Genomic DNA, 26,450 nt, shown 5'->3' on the forward strand with positions numbered 1-26,450 from the left:
ATGAAGTGATTCAGATTGCTTGGTGAAAATAGCTTTATTTTGAATAAAAAATAAATTCTTATTTATTATCATGTACAAACTAACATACAGAACATGTTGATAGTCTCCAAAAGCAACTCTGGAACAGCCAAAACTGTATGAACAACAAAGTGCAGTGCGTGTACCGTTAACATGTGTATGGTATTTTCAAGTAAGAAAATGGGCTGAGATCATTAACATCAATTCCACATTGGAAACTTTGACAAGGACCTACCAACCTTTGTTCAAAATGTTAATTTACTTTTGTGCAAGAATGTTTTCTAAAGAAAAGTCATGTGTGCATGTAATAAACATAAAAAAACACCATTTTGCCTACATTTAGTATATTTGAGTCAGGATAAACTGAAACACGGTGGTAAAGGTTCATCAAATCGGATAACATAACAGAAGAACTAAACAACGCTGCACATTTCAGCAAACAAGATGGTGGAATTTTAACTACAGTGTATAGATGCATTAATTAGCTTTCCATACACAATTGTCAGCTGAAAGAGGACTCATCCAAATGTGAAAACCCACATAAAAGATTAGATTCAGGTTTGAATTTTGCCAGTGCGTCACCCCCATCATCTCAAATTCAACAGTGCATCAGTGCAGACATTTACCAACCTTTTCAAATACAAGGGCAAGACACAATTCCATTTTTATGATTTGTTCTCCACAATTAACATGTTATTTTCTACATACATACGATTGATGTGCAGTTGTCTTTTGGGCCAGAGAAAGAAACCCACAGCTCAAGTTATTTACTGAGACGAGACAAGTCTTGCACAGAGGGCTATATTTTCAAGTAAACCCAGTTTCTTTTTAGTCCAGGTTAAGCTCAAATGTAGTCATGATGTCCCGCTGCATAGTCATGTCAATACCAGACATCTATAAAAGAGAAAAATAACCCATAGAACAGTTGTTAAAATGCTATTTTACCAAAGCCAGAACAACATTAAAACATGGATGAGGGTACTCACAGCCTCTCTCCTGCGACGTTCTTGCTCCTTTTTGCGGGCCATCTCTCTTTCCCTATCCACCCAGGACTGTGTTGTTAAAGGTTCTCTTTCTATCGGAGACTTTTGTTGCTCAACATCTTTAGGAGCATCTAGGCTAGCTTCTGTACAAATGCTCTCTGGTGAATCCAGATCTTCCTCAATAGGTTGTGAATTTGTTTCTGCTTTACCTAGTAAACTGTAGAAGGAGATTGTCCTTGTTAATTGGAAGTAGCCTTCTTCAAATCATCCACCAAGCTTTTACAAGGAAATGCACCTTTGGTTTATCAGCATTCTTTCAAAAACTGGGATTTGGAGAAAATTATGCAGAAAAATGTGCATATTTTAAACCTAGTCTAAGGGGCACAGTTTTAGCCTAGGATATTAAATAAATAAATAAATTAAGAAGCAAATGTGATGCATTTTCTGAATACCTGCTTTTTTCAGGAGCCTCCCTCTCCTTGGTGTCTTCCATCAGTTTCTTCTTCAGTGCTTTTTCACGTTCTTCTTTTTCTATGGCAGCCTTACGGAACTGCTGGAAGCTCTCCTTTGAGGACTTAACTGCAGCTGCAGTGACTGACAATCTCACCAGCTTTGCCCAAGACTCAGCATTTTTCAGAACAATTTCCTAAACAAGACAAATCACCATGTTCACTGGAAATTGGTGGCACTAATTAGGATCAGGTTTAAAGCTGCATTAATTGATGTCTGGCCACTTAAGGACAGAAAAACATTTGAATAAGCTAATGTCTTAAAAGGGAGGGTTCAGATCTTTTTCCCAGTTTGGAGAAGACAAGGAGCTAAGTAATGAACTGCTGGGGCTACGGCAAACAGCAAAACGTATTTAGCCACCTAAAAAAATAGGACAACCTAAAAAAAAGGAATATTAGTTTTAGTGTTAGCTATATTTCAAATATTTTCACCGCTTTAGCTTACTGTCAAACAGCCCTTAAGGACGGGGAACTGAAGCTGTTATATCGCTCTCTACAGAAAAAAAACAGACTTTGACAAAAACAGTAACCATTGGTTAGTTATTTTTGTTAGTTTGTAACCCTTTTAAAACACCAAAGTCACACACTAACATGAACAGATCCAGGCAGCGGTAGACCAACAACTCATGTGTTTTTTGAGGTAAAGTTAACATTTTTGTCAAAGGAGTCTGGTGGCTTTGAAGAAAGCATAAATGTATACAACGCCTTCAGTTCCTGTCGTAAAAGGATGTCTGACAGCAAGGTAAAGCAGTGAAAATATAAATATAGCATACACTTAACCCTTGTGCCTCACTAGGGACTATTTTGGTCTTTTCATTTTTATTTCTCTGATAATTTTGGCTGTGTTAATGCATATGGAAAGATTTTGTTTAAGGGTGTGAGTTTTTCCTCAAGTTTTCAAAGTTCAACCTCAGTTACTATAATACCTCAAACATAAACTGTGTATTCAAAATGCATACACTCAGACGTTAAATTATACATTATATACATCAGGCTTTTAATGTAGAGCGCTGGCATCAAATTTGCAGTTTTTTTACCATTTTCCACCAATGAGCCTTTTTCTCATATTTGCCCTATTGAACAAATACATGCTATTTTTCTGGTTTCGACTCTGGGTATTGCTGCTGTATTATGGATAGGAATGGCGATCGTTAATTTTTATTGAAATTAATACCATTTTTGAGACTGCTTAACGAGTCTGTGACTGTTTGATTTCTTCTGTCTCTGTTTTTGTTTTAGCCCTCTGAGGATGGACAACCCCCAGTGGATTGGGAATGGCGACATTGACCCTGTAAAACCTGGAGAATGTGCCCGGCGATGCCCACGATGCGAAGGGAATATTCAGTGCTTTAAGCACCGCCTCAGGCGGTCAGCAGGGATGAAATAGAACTAGCGGCGATAAACGACTGAAATTCATAAATAATGGACATACAGTGTATCAATCCCAACAGTTTTGATTTATTTCATAAAGAACCGAAAAAATGCTGGATTTCCAGGATGGATAGACCTACCTTCTGTAAGGGCTATGAATACACCAAAGTATGATTCTACTCTTTATGGTTAGATAAACGTGAGCCATTACAGCTAGGGCTGCAGCTATCGATTATTTTAGTAATCGAGTATTCGGATAAGAAATACTTTTGTTTTATTGAAGAGCAATAATATACACTAGTTTAGTTTAATTTTCGGAAAAAAGCAACATTGTTATTGCCTACATTGCTTACAATATCATCTCTCAAAAAACTAAACATATTAAGTGCATTTAAGTGCCAGAGTACATTGTTTTTAAAGAAAACATTTTCTGAAATGCAATAACAACCTCAAACTAAGGCATACATTAAACATACATAAACATTACCTTAAGTTGTGCATCTTAACTTTCAGAACTACATGTTTCAACCTGTACATAGGCTTATATGTAAATATTTGTTATACCCAACCCATTTTCATTTATATCTTTGATTACAATGTCTGTTACACTTATGCTAGTAGATCGTTGATCAGCTGTTTCTCCGTGAAGAGAGAGAGTGAGAGAAAATGGTGCGCAACAATCAGCTGTTTTTCCAAAGGGATAGTCAACAAGTCGGCTCTTTAGATCACATTGTGGTCACCACTATGTATTTTCTTGTCTTTGTTTTTGGTAGTTGTTGTGTTTGGTGTAGTTTCATCGTCCATACGACTGTGTGATTTACTTTTGTTGGGTCCGCTTCATGGAATGGATGATTAAGTTAGACTCAATGTTTTCTGTTGAGAAGCTGAAGCATTGACGTTGTGCTATTATTGTGGTAAGTTAGTTCATTTTTGCAGTGGACACACTGTACAGAGTTTTACGTTTGAACTGATTCCAAACTTTGGACACTTTGTCGTTTTCTCCAGCCTGTCTCTTCTCTTAGCCCCTCACTATTTACACTGCCGTCAGTCTTCATGGCATGTGTCGCCAGCAGCGTCAGCCCGGTGTGCGACAGTAATAATCATCCGTGCGGAAACACCGTGAGCGATACAACGTTGGTAACATTGATTAAACGAAGCTTCGTGGCAAATAATTTTGCATCGAGGATTTTTAGTAATCGAATTATTCGAGTTACTCGAGGAATCGTTTCAGTCCTAACTACAGCATAAACTTATGCATTTCATTTTTCAGACTTTAAATCTAGACCCCTGGCTTCATAATTGTAGTTTTTACTATTTTCCAATAGAGTGAGTCTTGGTAGGGATGTATGGGGTAAAAAAAAAAAAGGTAAAAACTTGGAAGGGAAATAATAATTAGAAGGTTAAAAACCTTGAGGGTAATCGGACTAATGTTAACAGGTGACTATAATTAAATACTGCACAAAAAATAATAATGCATCAAAATCAATGTTGTTGGTAATCGTCGACACATCCCGGTCCAAAAAAAAATATTAAGTATATATAACATAATTCATTTTTGGATTTTTGTTTTTTATTTAAAACATATTGGCATCATGTCAGAAAGTGAATGAATATTTGGTAGTAGCAATCAGGACTGATGGATTAAAAGATTTAACTAAGTGAAAGTGGAAAATAATATAAAATATTTTATAGCAGTTTTAGGAAGGGGACATTTGTCATTTAAGGTAAAAAAGGGGTACAATTCTGAAAATGAATGGATATTTGGTTATTATGATCAGGACTGATGTGTGTTTAATTTAACTCCGTAAAAGTTGAAAATAATAATGTATAGTAATTTTGTAGTTTTAGGAAGGCATTAGGAGCACATTTTTGTCCTCTAAAAAAAGGTTCCTTCCTTTTTAAATATAGGCACAAGGGTTAAACAGTTGTTAGTGTTAGGTGCCTATAATCCGTTTTGCTGTGTTGCCCCGTCCACAGCAGCATATTGCTTAGCTCCGTGTTGGGATTCCTGCCTGCAGACTGCCATCTACTATGGTCCTTTGTACTACCCCACTTCAAAAGATCCAAACTATACCTTTAACAACTGGGTCCATCAGCTGTCTGCTGCAGACAGGCACACAATGAATCCTTATTGGTGCAACACACCCTCTGGAAAAGATGTTAACATTTGTTTGCAAAACCAAACTCAATTAAACAATGCTAACCTTTTTGGGGATTTGGGCTTTTTCCTCTTCAGCAAATGTACTTGCTGGGGTGGTGTAAGGCACATTAGTCAGCTGACTTTCAGGAAAATCCTCAGGGCATCTGCAATCTGGAATTATCACTTGAAAATAAGGATTAGACTATTTAAAAAATGGTGATGTCAAAGTAAGGGTCTTTTAGTGACTTACTGGACCTGGTCTCATCTTTGGACTGCAGTGGGCTGTCTCTAATAGGGGACAGCACTGGGTCCTGCTGAAAGGTGAGACATTTAAAATATTTAGGTCCTTAATGCTCAACAGTAATGCAGCCAACATTTCCACATATTCAAGCCCAAACAAACAAACATCATGATTATCATATATTCCTAATATAAAAATTGTAAGGATAACCTGGTATACTGTAGGGAACTGCTACTGTAGGTCATGTTGCTTTTTGAGCTTTTCCTTTGTAGTTATGATAACCCTTGAATACTTTTCTTACAATTATAAGTCTACAAAAAGAACTGACAGGGAGCATTGAAATTGTAATTATACTGAAGGGCCAAACTTGTTGACATGCACATATATCACAAAACAATTACTGATAATTCTGTGTTGTTGTAAATAACAGTTATATAATGAATACTCTTCAACATTGCGTGGAAGTCTGGGACGGTGCCTAAGGAGTGGCAGACCGGGGTGGTGGTCCCCCTTTTTCAAAAAGGGGGACCAGAGGGTGTGTGCCAATTACAGGGGTATCACACTTCTCAGCCTCCCCGGTAAAGTCTACTCCAAGGTGGTGGAAAGGAGGGTTCGGCCGATAGTCGAACCTCAGATTGAAGAGGAACAATGTGGATTCCGTCCTGGTCGTGGAACAATGGACCAGATCTTTACTCTCGCAAGGATCCTGGAGGGAGCCTGGGAGTATGCCCAACCGGTCTACGTGTGTTTCGTGGATTTGGAGAAGGCGTATGACCGGGTCCCCCGGGAGATACTGTGGGAGGTGCTGCGGGAGTATGGGGTGAGGGGGTCCCTTCTCAGGGCCATCCAATCTCTGTACGACCAAAGCGAGAACTGTGTCCGGGTTCTCGGCAGTAAGTCGGACTCGTTTCAGATGAGGGTTGGCCTCCGCCAGGGCTGCGCTTTGTCACCAATCCTGTTTGTAATATTTATGGACAGGATATCGAGGCGTAGTCGGGGTGGAGAGGGGTTGCAGTTCGGTGGGCTGGGGATCTCATCGCTGCTTTTTGCAGATGATGTGGTCCTGATGGCATCATCGGTCTGTGACCTTCAGCACTCACTGGATCGGTTCGCAGCCAAGTGTGAAGCGCCTGGGATGAGGATCAGCACCTCTAAATCTGAGGCCATGGTTCTTCAGCAGGAAACCGATGGAGTGCCTTCTCCAAGTAGGGAAGGAGTCCTTACCCCAAGTGAAGGAGTTCAAATACCTTAGTGTCCTGTTCGCGAGTGGGGGGACAATGGAGCGGGACATTGGTCGGAGAATCGGCGCAGCGGGTGCGGTATTACATTCAATTTATCGCACCGTTGTGACGAAAAGAGAGCTGAGCCAGAAGGCAAAGCTCTCGATCTACCGGTCAGTTTTCGTTCCTACCCTCACCTATGGTCATGAAGGCTGGGTCATGACCGAAAGAACGAGATCCAGGGTACAAGCGGCCGAAATGGGTTTCCTCAGGAGGGTGGCTGGCGTCTCCCTTAGAGATAGGGTGAGAGGCTCAGTCATTCGTGATGAGCTCGGAGTAGAGCCGCTGCTCCTTCGCGTCGAAAGGAGCCAGTTGAGGTGGTTCAGGCATTTGGTAAGGATGCCCCCTGGGCGCCTCCCTAAGGAGGTGTTCCAGGAACGTCCAGCTGGGAGGAGGCCTCGGGGAAGACCCAGGACTAGGTGGAGGGATTATATCTCCAACCTGGCCTGGGAACGCCTCGGGATCCCCCAGTCGGAGCTGGTTGATGTGGCTCGGGAAAGGGAAGTGTGGGGTCCCCTGCTGGAGCTGCTCCCCCCGCGACCCGACACCGGATAAGTGGATGAAGATGGATGGATGGATGGAATAATGAATACCGAGATTTGTGTTGACTTAACTACTGACAACCGAAAAAAGTAGTAACACTGCAAAATGATTTGTAGACATAAGCAATAAGGCAATATGTAGGCAATGTATTTGTTTAATCAAAAGTGTTGTTGTGGTTATGCTATTTGAGCAACACTTTTGATTCAGACCATTTAAGATTATATGTGCAGCACATGGCTGACAGCCATCGTGATGTAACAATATTGTGTGCTTTAAAAAGTAACAATTCTGATTTATCGAGTATGAGTGCAACTGCAGGTGGACACAGTCTGTCACTTCACCCTCAAAATCATCAGTTTGGATAGTTGTAATTGCATATTGCCTCTGGACAGCACGCACCCGAAAGAGAGTAAGGCAGAGAGAGGGACAAAGGGAAAAACCTACTGGTACAATTACGAACAAACTTATTTTACAGTCTATGGAACACACTTATTTTACAGTCTATGGAAGACTCATTTCTGGCGAAAGAACATCACGATTGATAAGATCAGTTTCAGCAGTCTGAGTGACACTCAGTCAAGCAGCGCAGTAGAGAGGGGAGACAGATAGCAATGCCATCGTCCACCGTGATATTTCACTGTGGACATCATCATATGCCAATTTGGGAGACAATCAGCCAATCCTAAATCGCTACCTAATATAAGGTAACTGTGATGCACCTGATGAGATTTCTGATGATCTACTGTAAAACAATGACATAATGGGCTGATGCAGCTTTTTATTGCTCTTTAAGGACAGCCAGGGAAGGCCTTTGGAGTTCTCTGTAAGTGCATTGGGTTAATCCCACTGCAAAATGTGCAATAGGTCAGCAGTAATGCAGAAATTACACATAGAACCTTTGCCGCTAAATAAACTGACCTGTGCAATCTCATAGATACACTGGTCATTTAAAAAGGCTACAGTCCAGAGGTGACGGTTCATAACAAGATTCATCACAAAATGATGTGAGACAAAAAAAGCAACCAAAGTTTGTGAAGAGTTCCCATTTCCTCAAAAGTACCTCAAATCTGGTGGCTGCCCAATCCAGCAACACTCCTGGAGATGCCATGGGGGATAAAAGGGCAGACAAATCTGTCAAACAGTAAAGGACAGATAGTGATGTACAACACATTATAGCCATGTGAGAGGCAAGGAGCTACTGTATATTTATACAAACTTACAGCATGCAACTGACTGGTCCCTTAAGCCAAAAACACACCAAGCAGTGGTGAAGTGTGACCTGTGGCAAACTGCCATACAATGTCTATGGAAAGCTGCGGCAGCCTCTTCGAGCTGCGGCTTGTTTGATTCTACTGCTAAGTGTGGCAACGGGAGAAAATACCCACAGCCAATCAGTAAACAGAGTACTGGGACTCGTGTGACATGTTGACCTATGTTACAAAGAATTTGATGAACACGCCTCCCCGCAGCAGAAACATTTAATTTTTGCAGCGAGCCGCACTTCGCAGCTGCTTGGTGTTTACTGCATTACATCCTGTTCAGCCCTATTAGACCTGTAAGTAAGTTTCTGAAGGACACTGAGCACATGGGGCAATTTGGGGGAACAGGCAGTCTAAGTTGAACAGGCATTGGAAGAGGTAGGGTCATTTGATGTGGAGCCACATCAGTGAAGGAGGAAAAAGGGATGTCAAGGATAGGTTTAAAAAGGAGCTGACAAAGCTGATCTGTGAGTACAGGGTTTTTGGGAGGTATTGATGCTGGTCTGGCACTAGGTCTCAGAAGTCGCCGAAAGGGACTGCTACTAAAGGCTGGGGAAGAATGAGAGGATAATGCAGAAAAATAAAATCAAAAAAAAGAACATGAGCGTGAAGGTAAATAGTAAATTCCCATTTAAACTCAAGTCTCAAGGTTTTCACGTCCGCAACATAAAGAGAAACAACTATATTCATTTGAATTGATACATTGAACAGGTTGTCCATGCCCAAGGTTTACTGACTTCCATTTGCTTAAGAAAAATCACTATTTTAAAAAGAAAGATACTATAAATTGCTGAAAGTAAATGTAATGTGGGTTTTTTGATAAATGCAAGGTGTACCTGGAGGTGATAAAGTCAGCTCGTCACAGGTCTGGTCTGCATTTCGGTGTGTTGGGTAGCCTTTGGTTTCTGCAACCGAGGACTGCACAGCAAGAGGGGGCGGACAAGTCTTGACTGAAGGTTTTGTCAAATCTTTTGTCTCCGATATCTGCTTGCCATGGGCAGCACGAGTCACCTTTGACTTAAGAAAAAAAAATTACACTTATTTTTTATTTTAACCAGCAAGGCTATCTTACCATAAACCCTTGATTGCGTAAGCAAAAACTAAATATATTTACCTTTGTCTTAACCTTTTGGCAAGAGTCTTTACTTTTCAGCTTCTTTGTTTTTGGCACTGAAAGACATGCACATTAATAATTCAGTCTACGCCAACATTCCAACCCCACCCAAATGCTGATGGTCTCATTTTATGTCATACTTTAAAGTCCATACAAAAATGTATAAAAAATGCATTTGTTACCGCTGTGTTTGAACAGGACAACAGTGTGTATTTACCGAGCGGTCACTGTATATACAAAATATAGTATGAAAAGTAATACATTGGTAAGCCTTATACTGGATTTTGTCAATCAGTCACAGAACCATAGTTCCATGCCCTGAATGCTACAAGTTGAAAAAATGTCCACCTCGGGAGGGGTAGATACTGGATGGATAAAAAAAAAAGAATATATTTATCACATCATTAGTCGCAGCCCTGCCTTGATAGAAATGACCTACGGCACAGTAATAAGGAATAATGGCCTGATTGACTGTAGGCACTGTTCTCATTCCTCTTCAGAGCTCAACGAAACCACTAAGACCCTTCTTCCCGAAAGTGTACTACGCCCAGTGCTTTGTGTGCAAAATGGCCTCTGCCCAGCTGTCACAAGCCCTTTCGTACCTTCTGGGTTGAGAAAGTGTTTGTAATAGTTGTATATCAGCACATTATTATTAATTTTTTTTTTTCTTCCAGAGAGTAGTTCCAGTCTACTCTTTATTTATCCCCAACTTATTATCCCAAGTAACCAAATGCAGTTTCTGCAGAGAGATTGTTCAGTTTACAACTAAATGTAATGAGAAATATGGTGTTATAAATATTCCATGCAACACTAAAAATGTCCTACACTACAACTAGCATCAACAATTTCAACGAATTACGGCACTCTTCAATGAAAAAAGTAATTTAGCCTCATAATTTATGGAGATGCCAGTATTAAAAGGAAATAATTTAAAGGGAGGGTTGGTAATGTTGAAAAGCTAGCAAGATTGTGAAAGTAGCATCTCCTCTGGGCTCCATCTGACCCCTCAGGACACACACACACACACACACACACACACACACACACACACACACACACACACACACACACACACACACACACACACACACACAGCTGCTTTAGAGCAGAGATTCAGTCTCTTTTCTTTGCCTTTTTAGCAGGGTGGGCTGTTGCATGTTACCGCAGCAGTGGCAACTTTTTTTCCTCCATTCTCCAGTAGACTTGCAGTAACTCTGGCAGTGCGCATTAAGCTCAGGCTCGTACACGGGAGGGGTAGAGTACGTGCAGCGGGGCAAGGAGGCATTTCATTGGTTCTTTCCAAGCGGACTGCGAGGCAGCGATTGGTGGGAGTTTTTACAGGATTACAGCAGTTACAGATGACAGATCTTTTTGCTCCTTTTTCAGAGCCTATTAGTTATTTATTGCTGTCGGGGTGTAAAGACCATTTCAAACAATAAAAAAATAAAAAAAATAAATAAAAAGGTTTACATTGGGAATAGTTACCGCCCAACATCATTTAACTTCACAGCAAAATAACAGTTGGCTGAGAACGGGTGGTTCTGTGGTTGCCTATAGAAAAACAAAAAGACGTAACTGGCATCGCTGTCTGAAAGGGCAGTGCAACAAATGCTTGGGAAAAAAAAAAAAAAAAAAGACTGGAGGTGCACATCCCGTTTTGCAACCTGCAAACCTGCTCTGTCTGATTGGGGCCTTATACCGCTGCATAGAAAGTGGGGTTGGAGGAAAGATGACAGACCAAACTTTCCATACAATGCTTCTATTGAGGTCAGAACAGAACAATACGAATAATAATGGTAGCATTGTCAAACTACAAGAAATACCACTAGGATGTATGGTACTAGAAGAATGGTAAACAATAGCAAATACATACACATTTTTTCTTAAAACCCTACTCTTATACCTCTAAGTGCATTGAAACAGTTTTTGCTTGCTGTAAAGTAATCATCCCTCAACTCATATTGGCCCTTATTTGTGTTTACATTGTTTCCTTGCTGAGCTGCAGTATAGGGATAGTAGCACAAAAGGAATTAAATACTAAAAAGCCTGTAACATTTGAAGATACCAGCTTAATGTGACTAACTCAGGCTGCTGACGCCTCATAAAGATACTCACAAATTAGTTAATTAGTTTGTTTATGGACATGTCATCTATTGCCAGCACAGAGCAACGTCAGTTTCCGGAAGAAGTAGTCATTGTTAGAGGAACAATGTTGCTTAGTGATAAAATTTTGACTACTATAATGGCACCCTGTGCACCCCAATGTTTCACAGACACTGTAGCCGTCCCTCTAACATCTCTGCTTAAAGTCCCCATTAACTTCAGCTAAACTTTGGAATGTACTGTATTTTATCAGAGAAAGAGGCTGTGGATTTTGTATACCATCACTTCCATCAGAAGCACGTTAGGAGGGGATCTTTTAAGACCAGTTCTGACCAAACATTCGCAACGAGACATAACCGTTTTAGAATGCTGCAGGGAAAAGTCAGCTAGTCAAGTCAGTTACAAACTGTCAGCTAAATGAAATGGCAAAGTTTTAGACAGAGACTGAGGATTGCGCTAGAGAGTGAATGAAGAGGGGAGCGGCGTTAGCACAAAGCAGTAAATCAGAGCAATAAAAATGTTATTTTTTACAGTTTTATCACTACTAGAAATGCAAATGTAGCAAGCATCTCACTATCAATATCCCCATTCATATTTTAAGACGCTACAAATTATATCCAACAACATAAAGCCTGAAAAGTTGGAAGTTAGAACGGAAGTACAGAGAGTCGTTGCTGTGGAGACGATGCACCGTTTCGTCCAGTCACATTGGTGTACACTGGCAGGTTTCAGAACGCTGCAGACCAGCACGTTGCAAGTTGTTGCAAGTCTCATCTTGTCTCGTCGCAAATCTTTGGTCTGAACTGGGCTTTAGGGGCTGGTAAGAACAGAAGGAATGACTACAGCAAGCAGAAACGGTTTCAATGTACAGAGACTTGTTTTAAGATGAATTTGAGAACTTCTCACTTGCTGTAGTGTAGAAGTGTTCTACAGACTGTGTCAGTAACATTGTGATTCCACTGTTAGGTGTGGTTACAGGTGGTTACACTAGCACCGAAGGTGCAACAAAGTTAAAAACTTTTAAACAGAGAGAGCAGTGAAACACTGCTATTCAGCATATTAATGTACACCTTAGTTTTTGCCTTGACATCAGACAAATTAATGTACACTACAATAAAACAACCACTTTAGCAATTATTTTAAACAATTGTCTCAGATGTCAGGGGCAGGCATGCACACCTCTTTCATGTAGACAGAATATTAAAAGTGTGTGAAATAAACACAAAGAGCCAACACCTAATGAATGTGTAAACATATAAACAATTTAATATTTGGTGTGCAACCGAGAAGGGTTGGGAATGCAGTAGAGAGGCACCCAGGTGAATTATGCCCACTGCTTATCTCTAAAGGAGAGAAGGTAAGGATAAACAAAAGGTAGGCGAGGGCAGAGTGCTTAGCAGGGAGCAGCTAACCTGATTCAGAGTCACTGCTATCAGAAGTGCTAGAAAGACTACTACAGCTGCCGCTGGATGATGAGCTGCTGCTTTCACTGAGGTGTGAAGGGCAGCCGGGGTCAGGAGCAGGCATGAGTTTAGCTGTTAACAAAAAAAGTAATGCCTCACATGTGGAAGGACAACTATGACAATTACATTATTAATCAAATTCACAGCTTACCTAATAGCTTTTTTTTCTTAATCAATTGCTGCTCTTTACTGGCAACCTGAGATGTACCGGTATCTTTTGATTTCCCAGTCTGCATTCCTACTGTTGGCTTTACTAGCTTTTTTTCTACAGGAGGGAAGAGATAATAACCCTCCAATCTAATTGCACATTTTATTGATTAAATCCAATAAATATAAAAAGGTGTATTTGTTGATAGAGGAGAGCTAAGGATTAAGCTGTACTTACTGCCAACGTTCTTGTTGCATTTCCTCAGACATGCTGCAACAAACCTCTGCAGGGCTCTCAGTGTGGAAGACTTGAGCATTTCAAAGTCAACCTCAATCTCTTCGAGAGTGGAATCTCGCAGACAGGACTCCCTGGCATGAATGATGTTCACCAACTTTCCCAGTTTGTCACCAGGCAGCTTGTTGATGTCCAATTTCAACTGCTTTTTCTCCTGGTAAGTCATTGGTATTGGTGGGACCCCATCCTCACACTTTAGAGGTACTCCATAAATATTGCGTCTGTTGTCTTGCCTAGACATACATGCGTAACATCACAGTTCAACATTACAACAAACAGTTCAACATTACTAGTCCTAAGTAGAAAACAAAAAAACATTGAAAGATCAAGTGGGGCTCACTTACAAAGTAGAACTTTTCCGGTTGGCCATTTTTTCTACAATAGATTTGTATTCCAAGGATTTTTGCTTTAGTCTAGCGATATCCTTTTCTTTGGCTCTTTTTTCCTTTTTCAACCTGTCTTTCTTCTTAGGCTTCATCAGGGGCTCTTGGGTTAGTCTCTTCAGCTGATCACTGACAGCTTTCAACTGAAAAGCCAGCCATTAATAGCCAATTAGGTAAAATGCACTGAAGTGAATAACGTCTCAAAAGCCATTTGCACTGTTACTGGCATGTATATACCAACCCGCTCCTCTATATTGGCCAGCTGCATGGCCACTTCTTCTGATGAACTCTGTGCCTCTGATGAGCTTTCATTTTCAGAACTTGCTGAGGTTGACACACTTGCAACTCTGTCTCCTATTCCCTTGTCATCTCGCCGATGAGGCAGAGAAAAACCCTCCGCTTCTTGGGGAACTTTCAAATAACGGGCCTCAAAAACCTCCTGTTGATATAAACAAATGTTTTTTTTTTTATAGTAGTAATAGAAAGTATAATACTGCTACTAATGCTTCAACTTAGCAATGGCCTAGGTCAATCTACACAATCTGTAAGGTACATTTACCAGTATTAAATCATACCAAGCCCAATCCGTTTTTGATCCTTTGTTTATTGTAACCCTTTGTGTTTAGGTATGTCATGTGTAATATGGCATGCAACACTGGTATTAGTCTATATTGCACAGCACTGTAAACAATCGAACAAATAAACAGTTACCACTCACTTAATGATAGCCATATTCACAGCGTGTATAGGCAGGCAAAGAGAACATTCCCCCCCCCAAATATTTGACTATTTTAGTAGTCTCGCATTGTCAGACCTTCCTCCACAGCGCTGAAGATTTGACAGATAGTCTAGCTAGCTGTCTCGATTTACCCTGTAGAGATCTAAGGAGCAGTTAACCATAGTCCTCAAATTGAGTTTAAAATGCCAAAACAAAGAAAACGGAAGGTGACGGACATCCAGCCGAAATGAGGGACACCTGGCGGAATTTCCGGCAGCACCTGAACAATCCTGGAAGTGAAACGTCGTCGATATAGACTACTATTTTAGCAACATTTCACAGGCTCAACACACCTGTGAAGTGCTCCTGTTGGTAGTCAATTTCTGCATTTTGCTCATGCTGAGGAATACTTTTCTGCCACAAATGCTATACTGACATTCCTATTTCAATGGCTATTATACCAAACACAAAAGACGACAAATAAAAACATCATAAAAACTGTTTAATTTTCCATCTGATGATTACAATGACCTGTAACAGCAAACAAGACTAAAAGTCCTTGCACAGCGAAATGTTGTAATAATTTTTTTCGTATCCATCATCCTAAAACTGTTACGCACAGAAACCTTGCACACTGAGTCTGATGTGTATTAATCGCAAAACAATACAAAATGACATGCTGCTGTTGCTCTGCCTCTTTCTCCTTCATTTCATCCTTTGCTTCTCTCCATTGACAGTACCCCACTAGGCTGTCCTCTCTGTCCGCTTCTTCTTGCGTTTGGCACCCCGGATACCAGAAGGAGTTGCGCTGCCCTCACTCTGTCTCCATCACTACACTGTCGCTGTACTTTTTCTGTCTGCATCTTCCCCCCTTCTATTCTCCTTATCATCCTCATGGATATTACCATCCAATACCACCATGACAGTGGGCTATCTGAGTTAGGAAATGATACAGTACATTGCACTTGCAAGTGTCTTTCTGTGGTGCATTTCTGGATAGGCTCATATGCAGAAAATTTAACCAGTTCTGAATTTTTTATGATGGACGAAACTTTCGAAGGCAGTGTGTAAACGTTGACAACACGAGGTTGTATTTATTTTTTCTCTTTTATCTCAGTGTGCAATGACCTTAACACTGGAAAGAACGCTATTTTTATTGAGTTTTTATTAATGCCTTTGCCCGGGTCTGATTTTCTCCCCCGAAGTCGTGGCTCTCATGTTTTTCCACACTCTCCAGCAAAATGTTTCTTCTTTTCCCAGTGTCTCTCTCTGACCACATATTTAAGGCTGTTTGACTCTCTGTGGTCTGTACATGGAGAATAACTGATGTTTGTACAGACGAACCTGCTCTTCCCAGCCGACCGTGTTGAACTGAAAGCGCAGTGCGCGCAGCGGGCGCGTAGTTACAAAAACTCAGAAGTGCACGACCACGCGCCGCGACCGCTTGCGGAGCCTTTGCGCTGGAAACGACAGCCGTGGTGATGTCATTTTATGGCGCGCGCACCTCGCGCCGGGAACACCGCGGCCATAAATTAAGCTTCAGTGTCGTCAGTTCCCAAACGCTTATTGAGTGTTGTTAACAGGAAAGGTGATGTAACACAGCGGTAAACATGCCCCTGTCCCGGCTGTTTTGGAACGTGTTGCAGGCATCAAATTCAATATGAGTGAATATTTACAAAAAAACTAAGTTTATCAGTTTGAACATTAAATATCTTGTCTCTGTAGCGTATTCAATTAAATATAGGTTGAAAAGGATTTGCAAATTATTGTATTCTGTTTTTATTTACATTTTAGACAACGTCCCAACTGCATTGGAATTGGGGTTTGTATGTAATATGTCTATTTCATTCATTTAATAACTTTACAATGCAAGACGTGGTTGTACGTTAGTAGTCTACATGAAATTACTTCCCCCTTCTATTTAGCGTCCAGTTTTAATTTTTTTTCAGTCCGGGTTTGTGTTGGCCTACTATTTTCTTTTTGTCCCCCTGTACTGTAAAGCATCCTTTGGTTTCATGAAAGGCGCTATATAAATCTAAGTTATCGTTATTGTTATTAAGTTGGTTGCTACAAACTTGCTAATGTTTTGGCTGGTGACAGTGACACCCAGTTTAGCTCCGTATGCAACACTTGAAATGCAATGATGCATCTGTAACGTATTCCCTTACTGTAAATGAATGATTTCCTGTCTGAGCGAAACAGTTATCGCAACTATATGACCTCCCGGTAATGCTAACTCAGTACTACAGTGGGTAACACATGCTTTTATCCCGTGGACATTTACTTATGGCACCAGCTGGCGCACGCTAGAGAAGGTCTTTATGACAGCAGGTGTGGTAAAAACACTATACCGCTTTTGTACAAAGGGGCCGCTAGAATCAACAAAAACTGAAAGTTCCTCATAGCCACTTTAAGGCACCATATGGAGTTTTTGACCGCTATAGCGCTATGGAGCAATTCATTTAAAGGTGGTTTTGCGGGATTGCTGCTTGCAGCCTTCGAGAGCCGCTCATACAAACAACTCGACTTGACGCTTCCCTTCTTAGGGTCCTGAGCAACACCTGCCATTACATAGTTGTGTCCACTAGCAATGCTAAAGCATACGCGTCATTTGCTAACAGCTAGCTATTTGGGAGTAGGCTATTTCCAGGAACAAAAGGTGTTCCTTCAAATAGTGGCTGATGCTTGAAATGTTACAATTTAATTGTTTCTTCGTCTACTTTCTTGGCTATTAAAAGCTGATTCGGATAAAGCTAACATTTTATTCAAAATACCTCTACACGGTTCATATTAGTATTGCCATACTGTCCACTATACCTGGAGTTTTCTTGCCATGTAGACAACCTCATGCGAAGGTGGATTGTATTTGTAACAGTTGGAGAACATCAGTCTGACATCAGCGGCAAATTCCTTTGCAATTGCATACTCACGTTGATCCATTTTTTTCTGTGGAACAAAACACTTTATGAAAAATGTATCCGACTTATATTGAAGCAGGTATATATTCCTCATCATCATAATCATCTTACCCTGATGGTGCTCAGGTCCATAGGCTGCTTGATGATGTCATGGTAGTCGTGCAAGCCTAAAGCCACCGCGTCAACAGGGGTATAAAAGGGCCATGCATATCCATAGTGTCTCTTTGACAGCATCTCCTTCAGGATATCACTACAGTACCTGAGCTGCTCAGACAGTCTGACCTTCTTGCCCTCAAAAGAAGGCAAGTCTTTCTTTGGAGGTTTGATGGGCCTTCCACTGCCTCTCCTGGAGAATAATGTCCTAGGTGCTGAATGATCCTCAGCATGGGATACCTCACTACTGCTGATGACTGAGGTGGTGGAGGTTGAGGGGTCTGATTTCCTCTTAAAACCTTTTTTAATCTGAATATTTAGAAAAAGGTTGTACATAAACAGTAAATCACTACATAAGTTAGACAAAGCAGTGGGACAAGAATTTACAATTTGCTATGCATTTTATAATTAAAGTTTGGTTCAAAGCACAAACACAGGCTATGGAATCTTCAATGTTATTTAGACAGATTGTCCACTGGGGAAATGTGTTATCACAGTCTGTACAGGGCCTCACAAATATACATACATAAAAATCCAGTAAACTGACAACTTCACCCCAATCACCCTGTAATGCACAGTTCCCTTCAGTCCATTCCACTGGCACCCCTTGTGACACACACACACACACTCTTTTGGCTTCCCATGATCAAATTCACGTGATCGAGCGATATTTAAAATGCGTCATTCCGTTCATAGAACGCTCCCTATCAAAGTTTTTTTTTCCCAAAGCTCCGTAAACCACTGTCTGATCACATGCCTCCATGAGCCAATCAGAGTTGTTCCCTGCACCTCATAGCTTTAGCGGCAGACTGTTGTACATCCCGCTGTTGGAATCCTCTACAGTGAAATACAGTCACGCTACACCGTTTAGCTGTCAGCATTTTAGCCGTGTTTAATCCAATTACTACTGTAGCTAACAGTAGGCTAACATTACCTGCTGTGGAACGTGTTATTAGTGTTTACTAGCGTGACATGCAGCGATGTTTCTGTTGCCTCTAACGTCTGTTTTGGAGCATCAGAGCGCAACGCAGACATTTAAGTGGCACCGTAATCAGTGTTGCTATTTCATCTGGGATTTTAACATGCGCCGTTAACGTGAACAGAAAATTGCGTTGACTGTATCTTTTCATGGCAAACGCGCATGTGTGGAAAGCGGTCGCAGAACAGCTGAAATGGCATACTCCATAGTATCCTTCAACAAAGGAGGAATGTAGCACAATATGGATGTGAAAGCAGTTATAATTAACCTATGTGACAATAAAATTTGTTTTGGTTAAAATCAACAAATAATTGTGATAATTACTCATGATCTCAATACTGATCAGAAATAATCGTGATTATCATTTTGGCCCACACACACACACACACACACACACACACACACACACACACACACACACACACACACACACACACGAGTTTGTTTCTGTTGGTGGTAGTTAACATGTTGAAAAAGCAGGGGGAACAGTAGAGGAGAATGGATTGGAGTATGCTCTTATACAATAGTAGAAGGTGACAGGGAGCAACGGAGAGTGCTTTCAATTACCATTTGGCCATGTGAATGCGTTTGTGAAACTCTACCACTTCTAAAATAAAATAGCATTTTATAGTGCGTTGAGATCTTGTCCAATGAGATTTCGCAATTTTAAAATGTGACGAGATTTCACGTTGAGGCGAAAAGTTGTCTAGCAATATCAGTACACAACTAGCATGATGGAGTCTGGTTATTACCTCGAAATTAGCATAGAAGATCCCCCCCCCCCCCATCCATTCTCCAAAGTTGACTCCAAGTTAACTTTTGCAGAGCGATAGCAGTGTTTTAATTGGCAACAAGCTGCCTGTAAAACCCAGCAGTAAAACCTCTGTCCCTCCCCCTCTCTTGCCTGAGACACACGGACTGCAGCCTGCAGTTCAGTGTAGCGCTGACTCGTGCAAATTAATGTTGAAGCAAATTACATAAACATATTGGTTTTTTTTCTTATTGTAATAACAAGTCATGAATCTGAACTGAGTAGTAAACTATGATATCCAATCATAACAATCTAGCCAAATAAACAACCTCTTTTCTGGATGTTTTCACACTGTCAATTTCATGATTTAAAGTCAGCACGTATACTGTGAAGATGCTTGCAAAGTTATAAAATACTTACTGTTGCATCAATTTGTGCAGAGAGCTGGATGGGTGGGATGAATTGAGGCACATCAGGTGGAATGACTGTCACAGTCTGCTGGAGAACAACTTCTGACACAAAGGATCTCTGCTTTATTGCACCTGCATGACCAGAGGTAAAGTGGATACATGCACAAGAATCGGATATTATTTTAAAATGGTCAAATTAGGAAGCACATTTCGTTTGGACCTGTCCAGAGGAAGTTGTGGGCAATATTTGTAAGTCTCATTCTCAAATACACCTGCAACAACCAAAAATCATGGAAATTAATGTTAAAATCCAGTTTCACAGTTTTAGACTAACAATCTTTCAGAATCAGAAAAGGGTTTTATTGCGTGTTAAGTACAAGGAGTACAAGGAATTTGTTTTGGTGTTGTTGATGCACGTCACACATTCTCTAGATGGAATATTAAACAATATAAGTATAGGTATAAACAATATAAGTATATGTACACAGTATGTATTAAATTAAAAATAAAGAATAAATAAAAAATAAAGAGCAAAGAGCATTACAGCAGAGAGAGAACAGTGACATGAAGAGCCAGGGGTGGAGTGTCATGGTGGTGTCCGGGCCTTGTTAATAAGGCTAGTGGCGGAGGGGAAAAAACTGTCCTCATGACGTGAGGTTTTGGTCCTGATGGACCTCAGCCTCCTGCCAGAGGGGAGTGACTCAAAGAGCTTGTGTCCGGGGTGGGAGGGGTCGGCCACAATCTTTTCAGCACGCTTCAGAGTCCTGGTGGCGTATAGGTCCTGGAGCGGCGGCAGATTACAGCCAATCACCTTCTCTGCAGACCGAATGACACGCTGCAGTCTGCCCTTGTCCTTGGCAGTGGCAGCAGCGTACCAGATGGTGATGGACGATGTGAGGATGGATTCGATGATGGCTGATGTTCAGCTCCCACTTGAGGTCCTGGGAGATGGTAGTTCCCAGGAAGCGGAAAGACTCCACAGTGTCAACTGTGGAGCCACAGAGGGTGATGGGGGCAGGTGGGGCTGAATTCTTCCTGAAGAAACAACCATCTCCACTGTCTTTAGAGCATTGAGCTCTAGGTTGTTTTGCTTGCACCAGGTCACCAGGTGGTCAGCCTCCGACCTGTAGGCGGACTCGTCTCCATCAGAGATGAGTCCGATGAGGGAGGTGTCGTCCGCGAACTTTAGAAGCTTGACAGACTGGTGACTGGAGGTGCAGCTGTTGGTGTACAGGAAGAAGAGCAGAGGAGAAAGAACGCAGCCCTGAGGGGATCCGGTGCTGATGGTCTGTGAGTCGGAGACGTGTTTCCCCAGCTTCACATGCTGCTTCCTGTCAGACAGGAAGTCAGTGATCCACCTGCAGGTGGAGTCACAATGACTCCACCTGCAGGACATCTGGACATGCTAATTCAAAAAAACAAAAAAGTAATATTCGACCACCTCTTAGTCAGTAGATTGCAGGTCTCTTTTGAGCGATGCCTTCACATGCCCTAGTCCAGAGTCCACACAGATAGCACTTTAGTCTAAGATGAGCTAAGAGGTAATACATCCATGAAGTTAAGAGCCATGTGGAGACACGCGCAGCAGTAGAAACGATAAAGCCATGGAGGCAGCGGCTAGCTAATGTGGCTAACTGTGATTTTAACGTCAACAGCTAGCGGGATTACTCACTCATCGGGGCGGTGCAATGTTTTCAAGCACGGTTTACGGTGTTAGCATGGTTAGCAAATAGCAGTCAAACGAGTAGAGCCGCTAGCCAGTGCGCGCCCAGCCCGAGTAAAGTTAGTGCACTTAGCCGGGAAGGGGAAGGCATCTAACTAATGTGACACAAATACGCTATAGCCACTGAGGCAAAAATGTAAAATAACCTTAGCTAAAGAAGTAGAGGCCGAGAAAAAGCGGGCTGCACGCACTGCTTTCCCCTTATTCGCCTCACCCGGGGAGGAAAGGGCCCTCTGACCTGAGTGGGGCGCCTCACATTGCTAACATTATTAGCTGACACAACATGGCCAAGAATGACATCTAAACCAACCTGAGCATCAGAATACGCAGGGAACAAAAACTTAAGAGGCCATGCAAAATGTACGCCCTTTATTGATAAAATAAAGAGGGTCGTTTGTGGACCGAACCGACCGAGCCGGGCCGAAGCCCGAGGTGGGGGTGGGTGAGCACGTCCGGGATAGCAAGTGACGGTGATGCCAAAGCTCTCTGCGGTAGCTGCTGAACCCACTGGTGGCGCCCTGACTGCTGCTGGCAGCGATGAGAGCCCAGCTGCTCTGAGGCTTTACAGTCTGGCTATACTTTCCTGAATGTTTGTCCTGAAAAGCGACTCCATGGAGAGAGGGTGGTTAATTTCATGGAGGACAGACTAGAGTTTTTTGTTTATTTTTCTTTGGACTCAAAGTTGAATGGTCTTCTTTCTCTGTCTGTTGGTCCGACATTATGAGTCAGCAGTAATTAAATGTTTGCATCTTTCCTTGTCGGAAGTTCCCAATTTCCGAGCACAAAGAACCGGCACTGACAAGTGCCAGCTGGGCGGACGGTGAGAGACCAACTCCTGCTGTGCGCATGCATTTGAATTTAGGGCAGGAAAGATACCCCTGACACTCAGATTGTATTACTTGACAAAGCAGCACATACAAGCACTTTAATCAGTGGGTCACATGCTCAATCACCATTGTTTTAACTCACTCTTTGATAGATAGGAACTTAACAGACAATTAACTACATGAAAATCTCACGGACTACAACCTTAAGGGACTGTTGTGCAAGATACCTGCATTCGTCTTTCTCCCTTTCAATGTTTCCTTTGTAGTGATTGCTGTAACTTCGCACTCTTCCTTGGGCATTTGGGACACTTTCTGCAAAAAAAGCTTCTCCAGGGTCTGTGCCATAAAAACAATGTCATCTCCAGGCTGTGAAAAGAAAATGTACAGTATGTTATAATAAAATTAAAATGCACTCAATGTAGCGTGTACTCATAAGCCAATCCCATTTGAACGGCAGAAATACTAAAATAATCTTCAGCAATGTAATACCCTAAAACAAATGCAATTCTGGGCGAGTGAGTGTATACCTCATTTGCAGTACAACCTATCTAACAGCAAGTTTTCTACAAGTCTATTATTTCTGTGTGGGCTGTTTGAAATGCCCTTTGCAGTTGTATGTACATGTTGTTGTGTTAGACAGAACCACAAATAGTACTCTCTTACCCGATTGTACACATAACAGTTGGTGAACATGGCATTGAAGTCTTGTATACACTCAAGTGCTTGCCAGTAGTATTTGTTCTGAAGACGCTTCTTAATAGTGCTCAGATCCATAGGCTTTGTGATAATTGTATAATAATCCTGAAAGACACCAAATACACTAGCATGAATACAGCAACATATTTCCTTCCCAGATCACAGCCTAATGGCACTTATCCACCAAGACAAATTCTGTTGGATGCACCTAATTTTAGATTCAAACTCTGAAATCCTTTAACTGAAAACAAGAAAAAGCTAAACAGTACATTTTACAGATAAGCTGACATGCTACAATAACAATCCTATTACTTACTGGGAGACGCAGTGCCACTGCATCAACTGGCTGGCGAAAGGGCCACGAAAAGTTATGGCCCCATAAAGCTTTGATCACCACCTTCTCCAGGTACTGTAGCTGATTGGTTACACGTCCATGGCTCTTTGGATTTATGACCTCTGGCGGAGGGGGATTTCCACTCACAGCGGGAAAGGCTTTCACATTAGACATTGTGTTGTCCAAAGGCCATAAGGGGGAAACAGTCTGATGGTTTGCAGCAACTTAGTTTTCATCACACGTTTTCCTAAACAAGGAGTAAAGATTTTCCAGCGCTTCAACAAAAATGTAAGTTGGGGATGACAGCTTGAAAAAAACAAACAGAAAAATGAATTAAGAGTCTCTCATTTAATACTACATCAGTGCTGAAACATATTCTTTTATGCCTTACATCTGAAAATCTTGCCTACATTACCAACAATGAAACTTGACCGCTGACAGTTCAGTACATTTGGATGGGTTAAGCTGGCAGCAGCTATGTAGTCTCAGTTATACTGTCTGATTGCAAACTAATTCCATGAGAAGACCAAAAACAACAATTATTTAATGCTAATAACAAGTAGGCCATTGTCTGTGTGTAGCATCAAATGTGTATCAATCCACAGTGGAGAAAAGTCCCCAACAAATAAAACTAATCACTGTGGTTTTAGCAAACTTTACTCAGTGCCTAAGTACTTAAGGAAATGACTCCTTTCAAAATAAGTTTATTTGTAACCCATTTCTTTTACAGCTATCCAGTCAGAGCTAATTGGATAGGGATGAGTAACACGGACAGAGTAGGGAAGTCCAAAAGTTGTTGGTTTAGGTATTTTAATAGGGTTTGTTGACAATAAGAAATATAGATATATAGAATGCTTGCTTTTAGGGTTGTCTTGGTTTATGCAGAGTTGAGCTTATCCCCACGGCAACACGGTTTTGTTGTTGTTCTTGTAAGCGTGTTAATGTCAATAAACAGTGTTCAGTAACCGATCAGTCTGTTTCCAAATGGATGTGAGTAAGTGGAGGGTCCAGAATTTCCACTCCTCCTCACAGAGCTGTTCATTTCCAGCACTGCGTTGCATTTATTAAAATGCAACAGCGCCTGCTCTCCCTCCATGCCACCAGTGCCCAGAGCTCTTTGTTCACCCGCTGATAAAAAGTCAGCCGGATGCCGACGGTGCTCCAGGTACTGCTGGCATGGAGACAGGGTGGGGCGCCTTCATCAGCATGTCGCCTACAACGTGAGCCTGGGTCAGGCTCGGGCATCCTTCAAATTCATGGTGTGTGCAGTACCAGAGAAAAGAGGGATAAGGCAACGCTCCTAATTTTTAAAACATAAGCTCTGCACTCCACCAGAAATCCTCCTGTCGCTCACTTGCTCTGATGCAGACCAATACTACTACAGGAATAAATGCATTTTAAAAGTTTAAGAACAAATTTATTTTAAGACAGCTGAGATTAAAATTATTTTTCTGGTGGTAACCGTGACCGTTTGAATGACTTCATAAATTTGTGCAGTACGAAAGAATCAATACCGTGACAACCCTAGCTGCTTTCGCCTTTAATACATAGTTATGAGAAGGCCTCAAAGCCACTGCTTCACTATTGTGAAATTAAAAAGATCAAGCTACTATCCTAAAATAGACCATCTGTTTTATTAAATGTAAAAGTGTGCTGACCTCATTTAGCAGCTCAGGATTACAGTTAGGTACAACTTTAAGAGCTAGTTCTCATAAAACAAGATCGAGGATCAATATGCCACCAGGTGGGATGTGTTCACATGCATCCTGTAATAACTGGCCTAAAAGGCCTACTAAATACTTGGAACAAATCTAGTGAAAAAAAGATAAAAGGGGTGCTAATAAGTACAAAAATGTCAGCACCAATCCCCACTTCTCTAACACATGTTGAGAAAATAGCGTATTGTCACTGTATGCTCACACTGCTTAATAGCTGTGAAAAAAGTCACTTTTAATTATTTACTCAAACCAATGTTTGACTCTATGACAAAGGCAGAAAGGCACTGCAATAGTGGAGGTAATGTAAAATAACCAACAGAATGTTAAAGATTGCACAATCAACACTTCTCTAATTAATTAATTTCAATTAAACAAATAAATGTCCCAATTTCTCACTCTTCATCGACAATTCCAAAGTCCCCTCTTCCACTCAGGTCAAGAGCCTCCGTGTCATCCTCGATAGCACACTTTCTTTTGAAAAACACATCAATAATCTCACCCGGTCTGCTTACTTCCACTTACGCACCATACACCGCCTTCGTCTATCACTTACACCCAATAGCACTGCTACTCTCATCCACGCTCGTCGCTTCCCGTATTGATTATTGTAACTCCCTCCTCTCTGGTTTACCCCACAAGTTCATCCATAAACTCCAATTGGTCCAAAATTCAGCTGCCCGTATTAGCACCAGAACCCCAGCAAGTGAACACATTACTCCACTCCTCAAACAGCTGCACCTGCTCCCTGTCCAATACCGTATTGACTTTAAGATTCTTCTTCTCACCTTCAAAGCCCTCCATAATCTCGCTCCTCCATACCTCTCTGAACTCCTTCAGGCCTACACTCCATTCCGAACTCTCCGATCCTCCTCTTCCTCAGTGCTTTTCACTCCTTCTGCCCACAATAGGGTTTAGAGCCTTCAGCCATTCTGCTCTTCGCCTTTGGAACTCCCTCCCTCCCTCTATCCATCCGTCCCATAGAATTTCTACCCACTTTCAAAACCTCCCTTAAAAAAAAAAAAAAAAAAAAAAAAACTATTCCGAAAGGCCTACCCCACATGACTCTACTCTCCATCAAAAGCATGGATAGACTGCTTTCTTTTAATTTTCTATCTCAATCTTTTAAATGTTTGTTTTAATTTAATTATATTTGCCTTTTTAACTGTAAGGTGTCCTTAAGTGCTATGAAGGGCGCCCATAAATAAAATGTATTATTTATTATTAAATTATTTGGTTGACTGGATGAGCCTTAATTATGTCTGTGCGCTTAATTTCTACCTGGGTAAAACAAAACAAAGAATGACACAAACAGTATATTTCAAATGGATAGCAATACTCACAAAAGAGTAGTGGATGCTCAAGAGCATGTTTCCT

At 41.4% G+C, this 26,450-nt stretch overlaps 1 protein-coding gene across 7 annotated transcripts in view; it reads right to left on the bottom strand.

The window, feature by feature from the left end:
- Positions 1-15: 15 nt before the first annotated feature.
- brdt (bromodomain, testis-specific) overlaps positions 16-26,450 on the bottom strand; it is a 28,548-nt gene continuing 2,113 nt past the window's right edge. Inside the window, exons 2-21 of one of the 7 annotated variants that reach the window (XM_036007574.1) lie at positions 23,341-23,605; positions 22,992-23,129; positions 22,556-22,694; positions 19,789-19,910; positions 17,597-17,947; positions 17,385-17,513; positions 14,091-14,288; positions 13,811-13,992; positions 13,410-13,699; positions 13,176-13,289; positions 12,974-13,096; positions 9,459-9,514; positions 9,181-9,361; positions 8,146-8,216; positions 5,272-5,335; positions 5,086-5,192; positions 1,454-1,647; positions 1,005-1,218; positions 824-912; positions 16-787 (exon numbers count right to left, since the gene is read on the bottom strand). In XM_036007574.1, the coding sequence (XP_035863467.1) occupies positions 847-912; positions 1,005-1,218; positions 1,454-1,647; positions 5,086-5,192; positions 5,272-5,335; positions 8,146-8,216; positions 9,181-9,361; positions 9,459-9,514; positions 12,974-13,096; positions 13,176-13,289; positions 13,410-13,699; positions 13,811-13,992; positions 14,091-14,288; positions 17,385-17,513; positions 17,597-17,947; positions 19,789-19,910; positions 22,556-22,694; positions 22,992-23,129; positions 23,341-23,532 (2,931 nt within the window). In that variant the 5' untranslated portion in view covers positions 23,533-23,605 and the 3' untranslated portion in view covers positions 16-787; positions 824-846. Of the gene's footprint in view, positions 913-1,004; positions 1,219-1,453; positions 1,648-5,085; positions 5,193-5,271; positions 5,336-8,145; positions 8,217-9,180; positions 9,362-9,458; positions 9,515-12,973; positions 13,099-13,175; positions 13,290-13,409; positions 13,700-13,810; positions 13,993-14,090; positions 14,289-17,384; positions 17,514-17,596; positions 17,948-19,788; positions 19,911-22,555; positions 22,695-22,991; positions 23,130-23,340; positions 23,634-26,450 lie in introns of all 7 variants that reach the window. The other 6 variants (XM_036007575.1, XM_031318471.2, XM_031318469.2 and 3 more) reach the window with 6 other exon arrangements.

Source organism: Sander lucioperca, chromosome 11 (genome assembly GCF_008315115.2).
Source record: "Sander lucioperca isolate FBNREF2018 chromosome 11, SLUC_FBN_1.2, whole genome shotgun sequence".
Classification (NCBI taxonomy): Eukaryota; Metazoa; Chordata; class Actinopteri; order Perciformes; family Percidae; genus Sander; species Sander lucioperca.